The sequence below is a fragment of the Cornus florida genome, unplaced genomic scaffold, assembly GCF_030987335.1.
Source record: "Cornus florida cultivar Cherokee Brave unplaced genomic scaffold, ASM3098733v1 CherokeeBrave_3.0.0_Hap2_Chr09, whole genome shotgun sequence".
NCBI lineage: Eukaryota > Viridiplantae > Streptophyta > Magnoliopsida > Cornales > Cornaceae > Cornus > Cornus florida.
This window is the reverse complement of record NW_026775579.1, coordinates 28,327,676-28,344,218: the sequence shown is the minus strand read 5'-3', so window position 1 is coordinate 28,344,218 and position 16,543 is coordinate 28,327,676. Positions and strand designations below refer to the sequence as shown.

General features: G+C 36.3%; 1 protein-coding gene across 2 annotated transcripts in view; it reads left to right on the top strand.

Annotated features, from left to right (window-relative positions):
* Positions 1 to 15,704, top strand: part of LOC132273631 (2-oxoisovalerate dehydrogenase subunit alpha 1, mitochondrial-like) — a 28,936-nt gene extending 13,232 nt beyond the window's left edge. The window contains exons 1-9 of one of the 2 annotated variants that reach the window (XM_059774619.1): positions 10,532 to 10,690; positions 11,813 to 11,950; positions 12,396 to 12,578; positions 13,168 to 13,325; positions 13,418 to 13,517; positions 13,753 to 13,864; positions 14,153 to 14,292; positions 15,099 to 15,284; positions 15,380 to 15,704. In XM_059774619.1, the coding sequence (XP_059630602.1) occupies positions 10,547 to 10,690; positions 11,813 to 11,950; positions 12,396 to 12,578; positions 13,168 to 13,325; positions 13,418 to 13,517; positions 13,753 to 13,864; positions 14,153 to 14,292; positions 15,099 to 15,284; positions 15,380 to 15,547 (1,329 nt within the window). In that variant the 5' untranslated portion in view covers positions 10,532 to 10,546 and the 3' untranslated portion in view covers positions 15,548 to 15,704. Of the gene's footprint in view, positions 1 to 10,531; positions 10,691 to 11,812; positions 11,951 to 12,395; positions 12,579 to 13,167; positions 13,326 to 13,417; positions 13,518 to 13,752; positions 13,865 to 14,152; positions 14,293 to 15,098; positions 15,285 to 15,379 lie in introns of those variants that run through there. The other variant, XM_059774618.1, reaches the window with a different exon arrangement.
* Positions 15,705 to 16,543: the final 839 nt, after the last annotated feature.

The following is a 16,543-nucleotide window of genomic DNA, read 5'->3' as shown; positions in this document are numbered from 1 at the left end:
TCTTTTCAAGAAGATCGTGACGTTGATCATCAAATTCGTCAATATCTTTGCGGAGATATATCATGGGTTTGACACGAATGATGATATTCTCATCTTTAAGTTTTAAGTTGCAAAAACGAGGACTTCGTTTCCATAGTGTTAAAGAATTATCAGAAAAATTCTGCCTTAAAATAGGATATAACCAATGAGTGTCAGTTAAGACAAAAAGTTTATTAGAATCCCGTTGTGGGGGAGAAAAATTTTCATTACAAACAGAAGCTAAATTTTCTTGAATCAAGATTTCAATAACTGTTTTATCTTTTAAAGTTAAAGAAATTGTTTTTTCATTTAACTGTAAAGGACGATAACTGTAAATAAAGTTACAACCTAGAATAAAATCACCATGCATATATGGAAAGCAAAGTAATTTTGGTATAATGAATTTTTTATCATTTAACCAAATAGCAATATCTTTAGCTTTAAATTGAATGACATTCATAGGTGCTTCTGCGTCTATACCTTGTACTCCAATGGGATGTTTCATTTGTCGCCATTTTTCAGATGGAATGGCGTTGTATCGACAACAACTGGTTGTTGCTCCAGTGTCGATAAGAACACATAAACTGTAAGGTTTGTATCCTTTGAAGTTGAGTATGCCATTTACATAGGTATACTTGCGCTTTTTTCCTTGAGAAGGTGCGATAAGAATTTCATCCGTTCCTTGTCGGAAATGGAAAAACTTTGCAGACTTCATAGTGTTCTGGCTGGAACCTGGTAGGAACGGTGCATCAATGGGTGATTTGGCTTTTTCGGCCCATGTATACCTTCTGCGAGGTGGTAACTCAGAAGGGTGAACATTAGAGGTTCTGGGAGGAAGGATTTTGTCCCATCCAGAGGAACTGTTGCTAGATATGAGAGCTGAAGCTGATCTTTGCAACTGTAGCTTTTCTTTATTGGTGATATAAAGATTTGAACCTGAAGCCTGAATTGTAGTAATAGTGGGTTCAGTGATGCGCAATTTTGGTTTAGAGTTGAGGTTCTCAAATAACCAATTGCGGGGAATCTCAAGATCTGCCCATTTGAGTAATTTTGGTTCAATTACTGAATCAAAGGGACGTGGTTCAAACAAAGTGACTAGTTTAGAGTCGATTGTGGGAACTGTGGAAGTTTCGAGTTCACGAGTAAGTTCGTTCGTAAACTGGACTTCTTCACCAATAACACTACTTAATTTAATGGTAGAAGTTTCGTCGGGTTGCGGAGAAGTAAACTGCATCATACAGATATCTTCATTGCTGTTGTCACTGTCGTTACTATCACTAGAGTCTAAGAATTGACTTGAAACTTCATAAAGTATATCGTCAGAATCAGAGAGTTCGCTACCATAAACAACACAGAGTTCGTCGGTGTGAAGGCGTTTGATCATTTTGGAAGCACTTTTACCTTTTTGAGGGCAATTGGGTGCAATATGACCAGGCTCATTGCAAATGTAACATTTGCAATCTTTTTTGATCTCGGGATCTTTCTTTCCCTTTCCCTTTCCCTTTCGTCCTTTATGTTTAGTAGTGGAAGCAGTAGAAGATGCTGGTTTAACATACTTCTTGGATTTTTGAACTGGTTTTTTACCTTTCTTCCATTTGTGCCATCTGAAGTGTTTCTTCTGTTTAGAAGAACGACGTGTAGAGGAAGTGCGTTCTGGTGCACAACCAACTTTCCAGGTTTCTTGAAGAATTTTGTCGCAACAGCGCTGTCCAGCAGGAGTGTTGCTGATTTGATTCTTTACCTATTTTTTGGCCTTTGTTTCGAGGCATTTTTCGTTAATTAAACGATAGATGAAATTAGTTCGGAAACCAAGATTATCGGTTCATTTTAAGCGAACAAGAAAGTCGGGATAACCTGTAATGGCTAATTCATCCCAAGGACTCGGAAGTTTATGGAAATATTGGAGTAACCAATGTTCCATAGCACTAGGAGGAAGTCGTCGAAAAAACTTGCTAAATATTTTGACATATTTAGGAAATTGGCAGATGTCGCATAATTCGATTTTAGAAAGAGCGAAATTAGCGTCGTCTGTAAGGAGTACTTCTCCTGTATGACCTACGAGTTCTTCTTTAAGGATTTTAACGAAGCCACGTAAAACACAGTCAATATTGTCGAAATTGTTAAGAAGCTCGTCTTTTTGTCGTTGACCTTGAGAAGTTTGATCCCATTGTCGAAGCCAATCTAGAGCATCACCTTGTAGGGTTGCTGAGATGTAGTCTAGAAAACGATCTCGTTTCCAAGTGCCTTTTTGGTTGTTGACCAAAATTGCTAATGATTGTGCCCATTCATCTATGACTTTAAGATGATCTTTATAAGGAACATTTGTAAGATCAAGATAAGTTCCATGCTGTGAAATGGGAAACTTATTAAGGTCATCCTTTCTGGTGAAGGTAGGATAGGTCATATAATCATAATTATAAGAAGTGGCAGAAGCAGTAGGTTTTGGTTCTACGGCTTTAGAAGCCTCGGCTATGCCAGAGGCTGGAATAGGTGTTTCTTCGGCTGGGTGCATTTCTTCCGTTGGAGGAAAATCACCATAGAAAGATTCATCAAGAATAGTATCAGAAACACGTTTCCTTCTTTGAGACGTAGATGAAAAAAGTTGTGGGTTAGCTTGTATTTCTTCATCGATTGATTCTGAGTCTTCAGAATTGTTGAATTCTTCAGAGTCAGATTGATCAGAGAAGACATGGATTTGTTCTTCTTCTGATTCAGTATCACTATCGGCTAGAGTGAAATTATATCCGAAGTATGTAAGGAGAGCTTCATGTTGTAAAGAAGTTTCTCTTATCTGATTGATGATGTGTGTACTTTCATCAATGGATAGTTGAGGATTAACGTAAAAGTCTTGTAGACAGTTAAGTAAATCTACAATACTATCATATTCTTCTCTGTTATAACTTGATGAGGGTTGCTCATTAAGTACTTTAATTTCTTCATTACCATAGAAAAGGGGTTTAACCTTATATATGGTTTGAGTGGAACTAGACTGGTTCTCTTCTGTGTAAGAAGCAGGAGTAGTTTGGTTTTTTACTTTATCTTTATCCGGTGGGTCATCAGGAGGGTAGAGATCAGATAACTTTGCCTTTTTTAGTTTGGCTAGGTCTATAGTCATCTGATGTATCTGTTCTTTTAGATCTTGATTATCCTGATTTTCAGATAGCGAGATAATCTGTGTAAGAGTTTCAAGCTTATCATTTAAGGAGATCATTCCTTGTTGCAAATCATCAAATGAGGTTTCCATTTGAGAATTGGTTAAATCAAGGTTACTTTGGAAGGAGTATTTCCAATCATTAACCATATCTATAAGAAAATTCATTCCTGCTCCAATTTATTAGGGTCTTGACCTACGATATTACAAATACAACTGACAGAGGTAGTTTGTGCCATAAGAAACAGTTAAGGGTTCTTAACACCTTTTGATTGTTGTTATGGTGCCTAAAACCATATGATCCTGTAACAAAGTTTTTTAAACAGTCGCACAGACAAATAAACTTATACAGGCAAATATGGGCTTTAAACAGTAATAAAAAATATGAGATTTACTTTCACTGTTGATGAATAGTTTGTCGGCTGCTTTCGGTTACTTTCACTGATGATGAATAGTAGATGGGACAACTCTTCTTGTCGTGTGCTGGATGAACTGCAGTCGATCAGAGAGAAGAGTGACACGTCAGATTAGCCTTCCATTGCATTGATGAGATTATGGAGTTCATTTTCATCAAGTGGCTTTTTTGGAATAGGAGTTTTTCTTGCTCGTATTTGATGATTTGTGAAAGTGGCTTCTTCCCATTTGTCATGTGGAATAGCTTTTAAAACACAACCCCAACAAAAATCAGAGGCATCTGTTTCAAGAATTTTTGTCACTTCTCTGAATATGTACTATGACGACTATTCAGAAAATAATGTTCTTGTAGCCCACGAATTTTTAAAAGAAATTGTGGCTAATATCATTGATATTCCAGAAGTATCGTAGGTCAAGACCCTAATAATTACAATCATACTACCCACTTCACAACTTCAGATCCCCTCAATTTTAACCAAATTGGAGCAGAAATGAATTTTCTTATAGATATGGTTAATGGGTCTATAGTCATCTGATGTATCTGTTCTTTTAGATCTTGATTATCCTGATTTTCAGATAGCGAGATAATCCCGAGATCAAAAAAGATTGCAAATGTTACATTTGCAATGAGCCTGGTCATATTGCACCCAATTGCCCTCAAAAAGGTAAAAGTGCTTCCAAAATGATCAAACGCCTTCACACCGACGAACTCTGTGTTGTTTATGGCAGCGAAGTCTCTGATTCTGACGATATACTTTATGAAGTTTAAAGTCAATTCTCAGACTCTAGTGATAGTAACGACAGTGACAACAACAATGAAGATATCTGTATGATGCAGTTTACTTCTCCGCAACCCGACGAAACTTCTACCATTAAATTAAGTAGTGTTATTGGTGAAGAAGTCCAGTTTACGAACGAACAACTCATTCAATTCGCTAAACTCCAAAAGATAAAGAAAGAAGAAGTCTACAAAACTTCAAAATTCTCTATCTTTTCCAAAAGGATCCTTGAACAATTCAGTGGCGATACAACTATTGATTACACCTCCAATGGACGCTGCGGATTCAATATCCTCAACAATGATAAAATTGCGCGATGGAAACAACAAAACCCTCTCGCACGATATATTCATATTGGAATGGTGCAGATTAAAATCACTTCACTATTTCGCAAAGGCACTGATCAACCAATCCTTGCCATTGTTATGGACAACTGATTCCATAAACCAATTGATGCCCTCATCGGTGGCATTCAATCTAATCTTGTTAACAACGTAATTTGGTTCAAAATTACACCGAATTATTTCGTTTCTATTTTTGATCCAAACATCGAGAAAGTTCTTCAAGTCAAGCTTCAGCTTTCCAATCTAGAGAAAATATATAAACTTCAGATCCCTGAAACCTTTGTGGAGTCTCGGTTTAAATAACATACCAAAAGGTAAACAGTAATCGAGAAGATAAGAAGGAATCTTTCTTTTTACTGTTCCTTAAAGTGGATGTCGGCAACTTTCTTTGTTGATGAATAGTTTGTCGGTTGCTTACGGTTACTTTCACTGGTGATGAATAGTAGATGGGACAACTCTTCTTGTCGTGTGCTGGATGAACTGCAGTCGATCAGAGAGAAAAGTGACACGTCAGATTAGCCTTTCATTTCATTGATGAGATTATGGAGTTCATTTTCATCAAGTGGTGGGGTGCTAACTGGAGATTGGGCATCAGCAATATCCCATTCGAGATTAAGGTCATCTGCACCACTGCGGATTACTTCTGGAATATCAATGGTATTAGCCACAATTTCTTTTAAAAATTCGTGGGCTACAAGAACATTATTTTCTGAATAGTCATCATAGTACATATTCAGAGAAGTGACGAAAAGTCGTCGTCCATCACAACAATAACCAAGTCTGTCATAGTTATTATAGGTTCTGTTTAGGATTCTGCGGGCAGTATCTTATAGGTGAAGAAAACTGTGTATTGCCAGCTCATATGGTTGAATGCCGTTGGCAATTTCTTCAGAGTTAAGAATTCTAGTTTTCTCATAGTCCTCATTATCGGTGAGCTTAAGAAACCAGATTTGATATGGTTGGAAAAATCGAGTTTTTTCCCGCCATCCAATAGTGCTGGCAATCAAAAAGGTGAGATTTCGACCGTATTGCCATTGAGCCGAGACTTTGTAGATCATTGCTTTGATCATTGCAGGAAAATCTTTGTAAGAGTCACTAGAGGAAAAAGTAATTTTGTTAATTACTCCCCAATCAACAGGTTCCATTGACCAGGGAAAACCGGGGACAATGAAACGAGTCATTTTTGGGACTTTTTTCCTATTATAAAGAACATCAAAGGTATTGATGTCTTCATGATTTTCAAAATAAAAAGTATTTATTGTTGAAAAATGATCAGATGCCTTGGAGAGGATGATTCTGAAAAGCTCTGGAGGAAAGATGTTCTTTGCTTTTTCCAGGAGACATATACGATTGATTTTAGCAAATGTATTTTGGGCAAGCTTGAGAAAACAATTTATTTGTGATAAAGAAAAATCTTTTTCCCAGTCAATTGTGAGACAGATTTGGATGCAAAGCTTTTTGAGCTCATCAGTCATAGCTGTTTGTTCAGCTACAAGAGATGTAAGAGTACTCAGGTGTTTTCAAATGTTACATTTGCAATGAGCCTGGTCATATTGCACCCAATTGCCCTAAAAAAGGTGAAAGTGCTTCCAAAATGATCAAACGCATTCACACCGACGAACTCTGTGTTGTTTATGGCAGCGAACTCTCTGATTCTGACGATATACTTTATGAAGTTTCAAGTCAATTCTCAGACTGATCATTTAACCAAATAGCAATATCTTTAGCTTTAAATTGAATGACATTCATAGGTGCTTCTGCATCTATACCTTGTACTCCAATGGGATGTTTCATTTGTCGCCATTTTTCAGATGGAATGGCGTTGAAAAACCATGGAATCATACCATCTCCAACCAAGATAGATGTTGAACAGGAATCTATTGATTTCCTTGGTCTAGTTTTAACCCGGCATTCAACCATATGAGCTGGCAATACACAGTTTTCTTCACCAACAAGATACTGCCCGCAGAATCCTAAACGTCAAAATATTTAGCAAGTATTTTCGACGACTTCCTCCTAGTGCTATGGAACATTGGTTACCCCAATATTTCCATAAACTTCCGAGTCCTTGGGATGAATGCCGTTGGCAATTTCTTCAGAGTTAAGAATTCTAGTTAAAATTGAGGGGATCTGAAGTTGTGAAGTGGGCAGTATGATTGTAATTATTAGGGTCTTGACCTACGATATTACAAATACAACTGACAGAGGTAGTTTGTGCCATAAGAAACAGTTAGGGGTTATTATCGGTTCCGTTTAGGATTCTGCGGGCAGTATCTTGTAGGTGATCTATTTGTCGACAAAAGTCTTTTGTGTAAGCAGTAATCGCAAAGATAAGAAGGAATCTTTCTTTTTACTGTTCCTTAAAGTGGATGTCGGCAACTTTCACTGTTGATGAATAGTTTGTCGGCTGCTTTCGGTTACTTTCACTGGTGCAAAAACGAGCACTCCGTTTCCATAGTGTTAAAAGGATTATCAAAAAAATTCTGCCTTAAAATAGGATATAACCAATGAGTGTCAGTTAAGACAAAAAGTTCATTAGAATCCCGTTGTGGGGGAGAAAAAATTTCATTACAAACAGAAGCTAAATTTTCTTGAATCAAGATTTCAACAACTGTTTTATCTTTTAAAGTTAAAGAAATTGCAGAAAATCTGCAAGAAAATTGTTAGTACCTTTAATATGTTCAATAGAAAAGGAATATTAAGCAATAACATTATACCATTTTAAACGACGTCCATCTAAATAATTCTTTTTATTTATCAGGAAATCTTTAACTGCTTGATTATCAGTTCGAATAATAAAATCTTCTGAAGCGAGATAAATGTGAAATCTTTTGATTGCTAATTTAATTGCCAGAAGTTCTTTTTCATAAATAATATAATTATGTTCATTTGGTTTAAATTTTCCAGAATTATAGCCACAAATCAATTCTTCTTTTTGAAGCTTTTTTGGAATAGGAGTTTTTCTTGCTCGTATCTGATGATTTGTGAAAGTGGCTTCTTCCCATTTGTCATGTGGAATAGCTTTTAAAACACAACCCCAACAAAAATCAGAGGCATCTGTTTCAAGAATAAGTTTATCGCCATTTTGAGGAAAATAAACTTCAGGGATATGAACTAAATCACGTTTGATTTGTTGGACAACGTTGATGTCGTTATCGGTCCAGTCAAACACTTTATCGTTCGCGATGTGGTTCCAGATGAATAGATCCTTCTCGATCCTCTACTCGACGGACATTCGGAGGCAGATCGCCGATTATAACTTCATCACGACGTGGATCAACACGATTGACACCTTCTGGATCACCTTAACGATCAACTTGGGACGGTAAGGCTCCCTCTCCTTCAGGAGGTGGCCTCGGAATTACAGGAGCCTCACGACGCTCCATTCCAGCTCGTAGCTCTGCATTTTCTTTCCTCAAAGCGTCGATCATGTTCATCAGCTCATCGAGCTTCGTCTGCTGGCCGTTCTCCAAAGGATTTGAGTTCGCCTCTCCGATCATCATTCCAGATCGGAGCAAAGTCATCAACTGCAGATTTCTTGACCAGATCGGAGTTCCGCTTACGCGCACACACCAGATCTGAACTCACACTTGTTGAATTCAGTCCGCTACTGGCCGGATTCAGTAATCACAACAAATCGCAATTGTGCAGTTCGCCGGATCAAGCACAGATTTGATCTGCGTGGATCGGACGCCAACTTCTTGAAATCAACCGGAGCCTGGACTCATTGAGACAAATCGTATTATCGCCAATGTTGATTCAGCTTTTGCAGATTAGTCGTTTACCTCGCAGAGTGCTTTGAATCGAATCGATCTGGTACAACATCAATCAATCCTTCCTCTTCTTCCCACAGATGGCACCAATTGAAAGTACAAAGAATTTCCCCCAATTGCAGAGAGAGAAATTTTACACTCCCAATGATTTCGAACTACTTTTCCCTCTCAATTTCCCTTATTTATAGACGGTTACAACCTCCTCTGGCCTGGGCCTTATTTGTTCTCTTTTTCCTGGACTCAACTTCTCTCATTTTAATATGGGCTTCTGCAATGACTTCATGGATCTGGGCCCATCAAGCGTGAACTTGCTCCATCTTGGCTATCCATACCCGACCAGTCCTTTGCAATACGGATCATACCAAGCCCGGGTCATTTTGGTGTCCTCACTGTTTGATTAATAATTTCAGAAATTTTTAAAAAAAATTTATTTTCAGATAATTATCTTTTATAATATTCTTTTTTTTTGAACTATTTTTTTAAATGACAAATCAAACAGGCACACCCATTTTGCCCTTTTAGGACTTGAGCCTTCGACTAGGACTCTCTACTTTGGAGAAGATGAGGTACACATACATACACACACTAGTTGAATATTGACTATAAAAATACCGGAAATTACCTAGTATATTGTGAAAGAGACTAAGACCCACCAAATGATAGGTCACACCCTGATAGAGTAGGACCTATAGGTCACCACCAGATTATATGTCCACTTGTGGCCAAACTATGAGTATGATCACTCCAACCATCTGATTCTTGTGATGTTGAACTTTTGGACAAGTTGTGAGAATGCTTCCAAACCTACAAGATAAGATGTATTCCCAATTGTGTGGTTAGAACATCAAGTTAGGACGCACTCAAAGTGAGCCAATTATAGGTGCACTTCCCCGTTGAATATTGAAACGTGTCAAAACTGTGGGGCCCAGCACAACCCACCAAGCAAACCTGAACCTTGGATCCTCCTAACGAAGTTTGGAATGTACAAAGGTTTGGACTACGAGTTTGCAAACTGACCAATGGGCTCTAGCCTAGATAATATAAGTATCCGAATCCCATGGGAGCAAATATAATATATATATATATATATATTTAGAGGTGGGGGGAAAAAAAAAATGGTGGGTGTATGTTTGCCTAGAAAGAAAATATTTACAAATTTCAACCCTATTATCTAAACAAACAGTAGTAATAGAATGTCAGATGAAGAGAAATTTCCTTTATTTTCTATTTTTGTAATTTTGGGTTCAAAACAATTTCATTCCCTATTCCAAAAACTCCTCAATTTCAATCTATATAGATCTTCTTACCCATTAGACCCAAAGTCACTGTTTTAAGAACCAAGAGATTTTACTGACTTGACTAACTAGATTTTCTGTGGATGATATGAACACTGTGTTGAAGCCACATGTCTTACTCAGTGTTACCAACATATTAAATTTAGAGAGTGGTGGTATGTTTAATTTGGCTATCAAACTTCTTTCATTATAATTAGAAGATAATTGATTAAAAAATGTATATAAAAGATAAAAAATCTATACACCTGATTAAAAAATCTGACATATATATATATAAATATAAATATAAATAAATAAAATTATACACATTTACAAGTAGAATGGATATAGATATACTTGTTTGTATTATAACTTAGATAAAAGAAATACTCCCTTAGTCCCATTTTAATTTTCCAAGTTTGGAATTCCAATTTTTAAGAAATAAGTAAATTGCTTCTCTTTAAAATTTTCAAGTTACTTTTTAAAGTTTAATTAATTTATTTATTTTTATCAATTTAGGAAAGTTTACAAAACTGCACATTGTTACTTTGCAAAATGAAATATTAATTTTAAGACAGTCAAAGATTAAAAAAAGGTACAAAATTATTGGACAGAGTGTATTTGTAGAAAAAGGTGGAGATTAAACCAGAGTCCAGCGGCTGACACATGGGTATTTTATATGTTCCCACTCATACTTCCATCTTCTTTCTTCATCCTCCATATACTTCTTGTCTTCTACTTCTTACCACCATTTTTTTTTTTTGGGTTAGAACAGACAGTTCTTTAGTCTTTCATGGCTCTGTGGTTTGCGAGACCAAGAAACCTTGTCCATCATCTAAGAAGAAACATGGGTTTCTCCTTTCTTCATTTTAGATCAACCAAACCTCAGAAACAACAAACTCATTTAGTTTATGATGACGACAGTGAAAATTTTCAGGTTAGAAAACCCTTTAATCATGTTAACAAAGTACCATGTATTAGTGTCTTTTTTTTTTCTTTTTTTTTTTTACTTTAGTTCATGTGTTGTATTTGTATAATATTTTGGGTAAAAAACCAAGTACCTCCTATTACGTATATCACGTGCTTGCTTTGTTGATTCAAATTAAAACTATATTGCTCTCCCTTGTGGTTGGTACTCTAATAGATTCTCATCACCAATCAAAGGATTGAATTTGTTACAAATTATCATATCTTTGTTTATCTTTAACTCTGCTTTTCAAATAAAATAATATAATAATCATGGTGAGTGTAAAATAGCATAATTATTTGTTGAGGCTAGTCTATTTTCTGTTATAATATTTTTTTGAGTTTCAGCTTTTGGGTTGTTGTGTTAAAATGGTAGTAAATGCGCAAGGCAAATTGACTTGATACAAGTTTAGTCCATGAGGCTTTTCAATATTTTACATATTAACTAGTCAGAAGTTTTAAGGAAGAAGAAATGATAATAACAACTGAAAAAAGTGCAGAGGAATCAGAAAAACCAAATAATAATAATAATAATAAATTAAATAAATAAATTGAAGTAAAATGTATTTCAAAGTTTATATTATATTGGAACATCACAATAATAGTGTATACTTCAAATTCATTATATTACTAGGGCCGATTCGAATATATGATATATTACTCCTCCTGTAATTTTATTATTGACTCTCAAAATGTTTCCATGGAAGTATTTTTTGCTAGAAGAAGATGCATCTATGTATCCTACATAAACTAATGGGAAAATGGCAAAAGGTAAAAAAAAACCGACAAATTCCAAGATTTTTAGTATCAGCACTTTTATTTTTTACTTGAAATTGTGTTGCTTCAATCAGGCAGGACATCAATCTTGCCCAATTTCCCTAAAATAACAATTGAATTCTGCATTTGGACCCTTTTGGAAGTTCTATAGTGGTTCATATCTTCTGTTGTTTTATTATAAATTCCTTATTGTTATAAATATTTTATCCTATGATCGACTTCTGATATGGCTGTGTGATCTTTAAGTTTCAATAGCATATGATAAATAATCTCTTCTTCACCTTCACTCATTTTTTTATTACTCTTGACACGGCAGGCCTTTGACTTTCCCGGCGGAAGAATTACATTTACTTCCGAAATGGGATTCATGTCCGACTACCCTGATAAAAGAATACACTGTTATCGTGTCCTTGATGACGATGGCTATCCGATTATGCGCAACAGAGTCGAACAGGTATCGATCCATTCAGTACAATTAATCCATTCAGGATCTTATCTGACAACTGCATATTGGAAGTATGGACTATATACATTCTACTCTTGACTTTTTCTCTTATTATTATTATTAATTTTTTTTTCTTTCCTGTTACTCATGGTCCCAATGTAGGTTTTCATGTCTATCTAACTTGGTCAATGCTCAAACCGAAACCTGAAACATTCTTCCTTTTTTTCCCCCAAAAGTTCAAGCAAACGCGTGCACGCACACACACGCACTATATTTTGCCTATACTGGGGCTTGAACAATCTAGAGCTTATACCATCTAGGCTAGTGGCCATTGGTATTTCCTATTTCATTAACTACTTTTAAAATTTCAACATTCAAGATTTTCATCTAAATTAAAAGTTTACTTCTGATAAAAGATTAAATTTAATAAATTCTTGGCTATTTCATTCGCTAGATGAGCCGGGAGACTGCAGTGAAGATGTATACTGGGATGGTTACCCTTCAAATCATGGACACAATCTTCTATGAAGCACAGAGGCAGGGAAGAATTTCCTTCTATCTCACCTCAAACGGAGAAGAGGCTCTCAACATTGCATCGGCAGCTGCACTCACCCCGGATGATGTTATATTGCCTCAGGCAAGTACTTTGATGATTGCATAAATAGTCATGGAATGTATATTCTTTCTACTTGATGAAGGAACATATACTATTTAAAATAACTAACATGATAACATGATTCCCGTTTCACAATTTTAATCTAGCTGAAACCAAATCTAAATGAATGATGACCAGGGAGTTCTTTTTTTATGACCTTCCTTTCCCAGTTTTAGAACCTTCAGTTTGCAATAGTTGCATCTCCTAACCGGCAAGAAATTTGAAAATTGTCTATTGTTGATATTCCTTTTTTTTTTTTTTTTAACTTTGAAGGGGTTGAGCTTAAATTTCAATGAATCATCTAATCATGTCACAACTCTTAAAATATTCAATTCTAGTAGGGGATTTGAAGTCCGTTTTATATCAATTGGATGGTAAAAGTTTTAGTTGAAATCCCCCTAGTATAGTAGTCCTGAAGACCATTCAGATAGTTTTGATTTCGAGTCCGATTCTATTAGCTCCCATTGGGTCCCAAATTAGTTATCTTATATCTTTTGCATGTATAAAACTGGATATCTTTAAGATCATGCAATGGGAAATGATGCGAACAGAAATATATGATGTAATGCAGTACCGCGAACCTGGAGTTCTATTATGGCGTGGTTTCACTCTGCAAGAATTTGCTAATCAATGCTTTGGAAACAAGGCTGATTATGGGAAAGGCAGGCAAATGCCAATTCATTACGGGTCTAATAAGCACAATTATTTCACTGTGTCATCTCCTATTGCGTAAGATCTAAGCCCCTTTTAGTCTTATTATGTAAATGCTTTTTTTAGTAATTAGATAATCAACAATTTGCAATTTGTGCTGTGCTCATCAGTACGCAGATTCCTCAGGCTGTAGGTGCTGCCTATTCTCTTAAAATGGACAAAAGGGATGCATGTGCCGTTACTTACTTTGGCGATGGAGGCACCAGTGAGGTAACCATATACTTTTACTGTATATTACAATTTTCAAAGTACCTTTTGTCTTTCAGGAGCTAATGCCATTGTGCTGCTCTTGATTTCTGAAGTATCTTAGACTGATAAAAAACACAAGAAACATAATTCAAAGATGCTAAAAAAAAATAATGCTTTTAAATCTTTTTCTTTTATTTCTCCCTTAGCAAACCATGATCTTCGCGGTTTATTCTCTGATATATCTCAACATTTTTAGGGAGATTTCCATGCTGGTTTAAATTTTGCAGCAGTTACAGAAGCTCCTGTTATTTTTATATGCCGCAACAACGGGTGGGCCATCAGCACCCCTATATCAGATCAATTCAGAAGTACTTTCCGTTAACCTTTAAACTTATATTGTCTGTTAAGAGCTGCACATACCTTAATGTTGTTGGGGTTCCCCTTGCTTAAAGGGGCAGACACACCAATTCATTCAAAAGAATAAGCAGCTTCTAGTACTCAAATTTTCGTTGTAAGTGTGCGTATCAGTGCACAAAATGTGTCTTCAAACTCAACAAGCTGTAAATTGGGTACCAATGTAACCCAAGCCCTAATAGTTTCGATATCAAGAATTCGAGATCCATATATGGTTACAATTTTTTTTTCCTTATTGTCAGGCGATGGTGTTGTTGTTAAAGGTCAAGCTTATGGAATCCTAAGTATCCGAGTCGATGGAAATGATGCTATTGCCATGTACAACGCAATTCGATCGGCTCGCGCAATGGCCATCAGTGAACAGAGGCCTATATTAGTTGAGGTGCAACTCATCTTCCTTGTGATACTTTGGTACTTTTTTCCAGGAAATTTGTCATCCCCTCCCATATCCACTTTTTTACAGTTTATGTAGTTCCTGACAAATGACAACAGCTTGCTAGAACTGTTAGAATCACCATCTGCTCCGAAAGCTTAATTTGTTAGAGAAAATGAGTCCAACCATGTATATCAAGCTCCAATACGCTCTCTCACATGCAACCTTGTCTTGTACGTGGCTAGGCAAATAAACCAAATCAAGATATGAAAAGTCCAAATTGCACACTAGACCAGGAAACACATGTAGAGATGGAGACTTCAACGAAAGACCTCCCAGAACCAGAACTCTTGTACCATGTTAGCTTACCACTAACCCCCAATGCTTAAGCTGTTAGAGAATGGATCCAACGATGTATATCAAGCCCCAACACCCTCCCTAACGTGCAACTCCCTCCTTTCAAATGACGAGATAAAGAGACCAATCTGAAATCGAACCAAATGCAAATTTGCACATCGAACTGAGGAACAAATGCATATAGGGAAACTTGAACCTAGCACCATGTTAGACCATCAATTGTTACAAATGAATTCCACCAAACAATACGACAATTAAATTGCGAAAATATGTCTATTTTGAGCTGAGCTTGAGTGCCTCTTTTCTTGAAATTATATGAACTGTAAAAAAGGGAACCAAAAGTGATCCTGGCCGGTCCCCTTCCTATTATTTGCATCTGCGAAGGCAATGCACCTGAACTTGACCTTCTAAAACATGAATTTTTTTTTTTTTTTTCCATTCTTGATTTTGAATTTTAGGCCCTTACGTATCGAGTTGGACACCACTCCACATCTGATGATTCCACCAAGTATCGGCCTGTAGATGAAATTGAACACTGGAAAACAGAGCGGAACCCTGTGGATAGATTCAGAAAATGGGTAGAGAGAAATGGCTGGTGGAGTGATAATGATGAATCTGAACTTCGCAGCAACATCAGAAAGCAGGTGGAAAATCTTGAAATGTTTAAATATGATTCGTGTTGTCTATTTTCAAAATTGCTATTTGAAATTCTCTTCTGACTTGTAGTGCTTTGCTGCAGCTATTGCATGCAATTCAGGTGGCAGAGAAAACAGAGAAGCCTCCACTTGCAGCCTTATTTGGTGATGTCTATGACCATCAGCCATTGAACCTATGTGAGCAAGAGCAATTACTTAGAGAAACTATTCAGAGACACCCACAAGACTACCCCTCCGACGTTCCTGTATAGTCCATCCTCGCTATATATTCTGATGTGAGATAAAATCCGGTCTCTACTGCGTATATAAATACTAAATGAAGCCATAATGTGAGATTTATCAACTGCAAATTATCTCAATAAATTTGTTTCCGAATGTGATCTTGTGATTTAGGGGGTTTTGGCTTAATTCGGAGCACTTTTGATGGATTATACTAGTTAGGAAAAGCCTTTACTAGCTAATGAAGCTTGTAAGGTGAATGTTTTGCTAAGTTTTCAACCCTGTAAAATCTGCACAAGGTAGCTATCAAAGTGCATCAACTTTACCGATAATGGCCATCCAATAGTAAAAAATGGTCATGCAATTAGTAAGTATAATCTACACTCGCATGAACAACATATATAGGGTTTGTTTATAGTAATATATAGATACGGACATTGATGTTAGCAAACACAACTACCCATTATCCACAATATGGACTCGAACTCTCCGGAGAAGAGACATACCATTAGGCTAGATGCCCTTTGGTCAGAGACAAGTATTTATTGTACGTACCATTTGTTGAAGGCATTTATGTTTTGCTTTTCAAGATACTCCTAGTAAATGTTTTAGGCGTGTTGGAGTGAAAAATGACTTTTTTTGGTATGTTGAAGTTGTAGCAAACTATAACCAAGGGTTTTGGTTCTTCTTCATATTATTGTACAGGCCTCAACATGATTTACAAGGTTCAAAAGTAGGCTAGGTGAGATATAGCAAGTGATGAGAAAAGAATATGATGCATAGCCCATATATATACACGGGCGGATCTAGGATTTCTCGTTGGGGTGGGTTAATATTAAATAGGATTTAGTTTCAAAACAAGAATTACTGGGCTAATATTAAATAGGATTTAGTTTCAAAACAAGAATTACAGAACTTGATTTAGACAAAAAGAATATGTGAACGTGGAAGGGTATTGAATTGACTCACCAACGCGAGTGTGAGCAGTCAATCGAGACGTTCTTTTGCCTTTGGTGAAGAGATCGAAT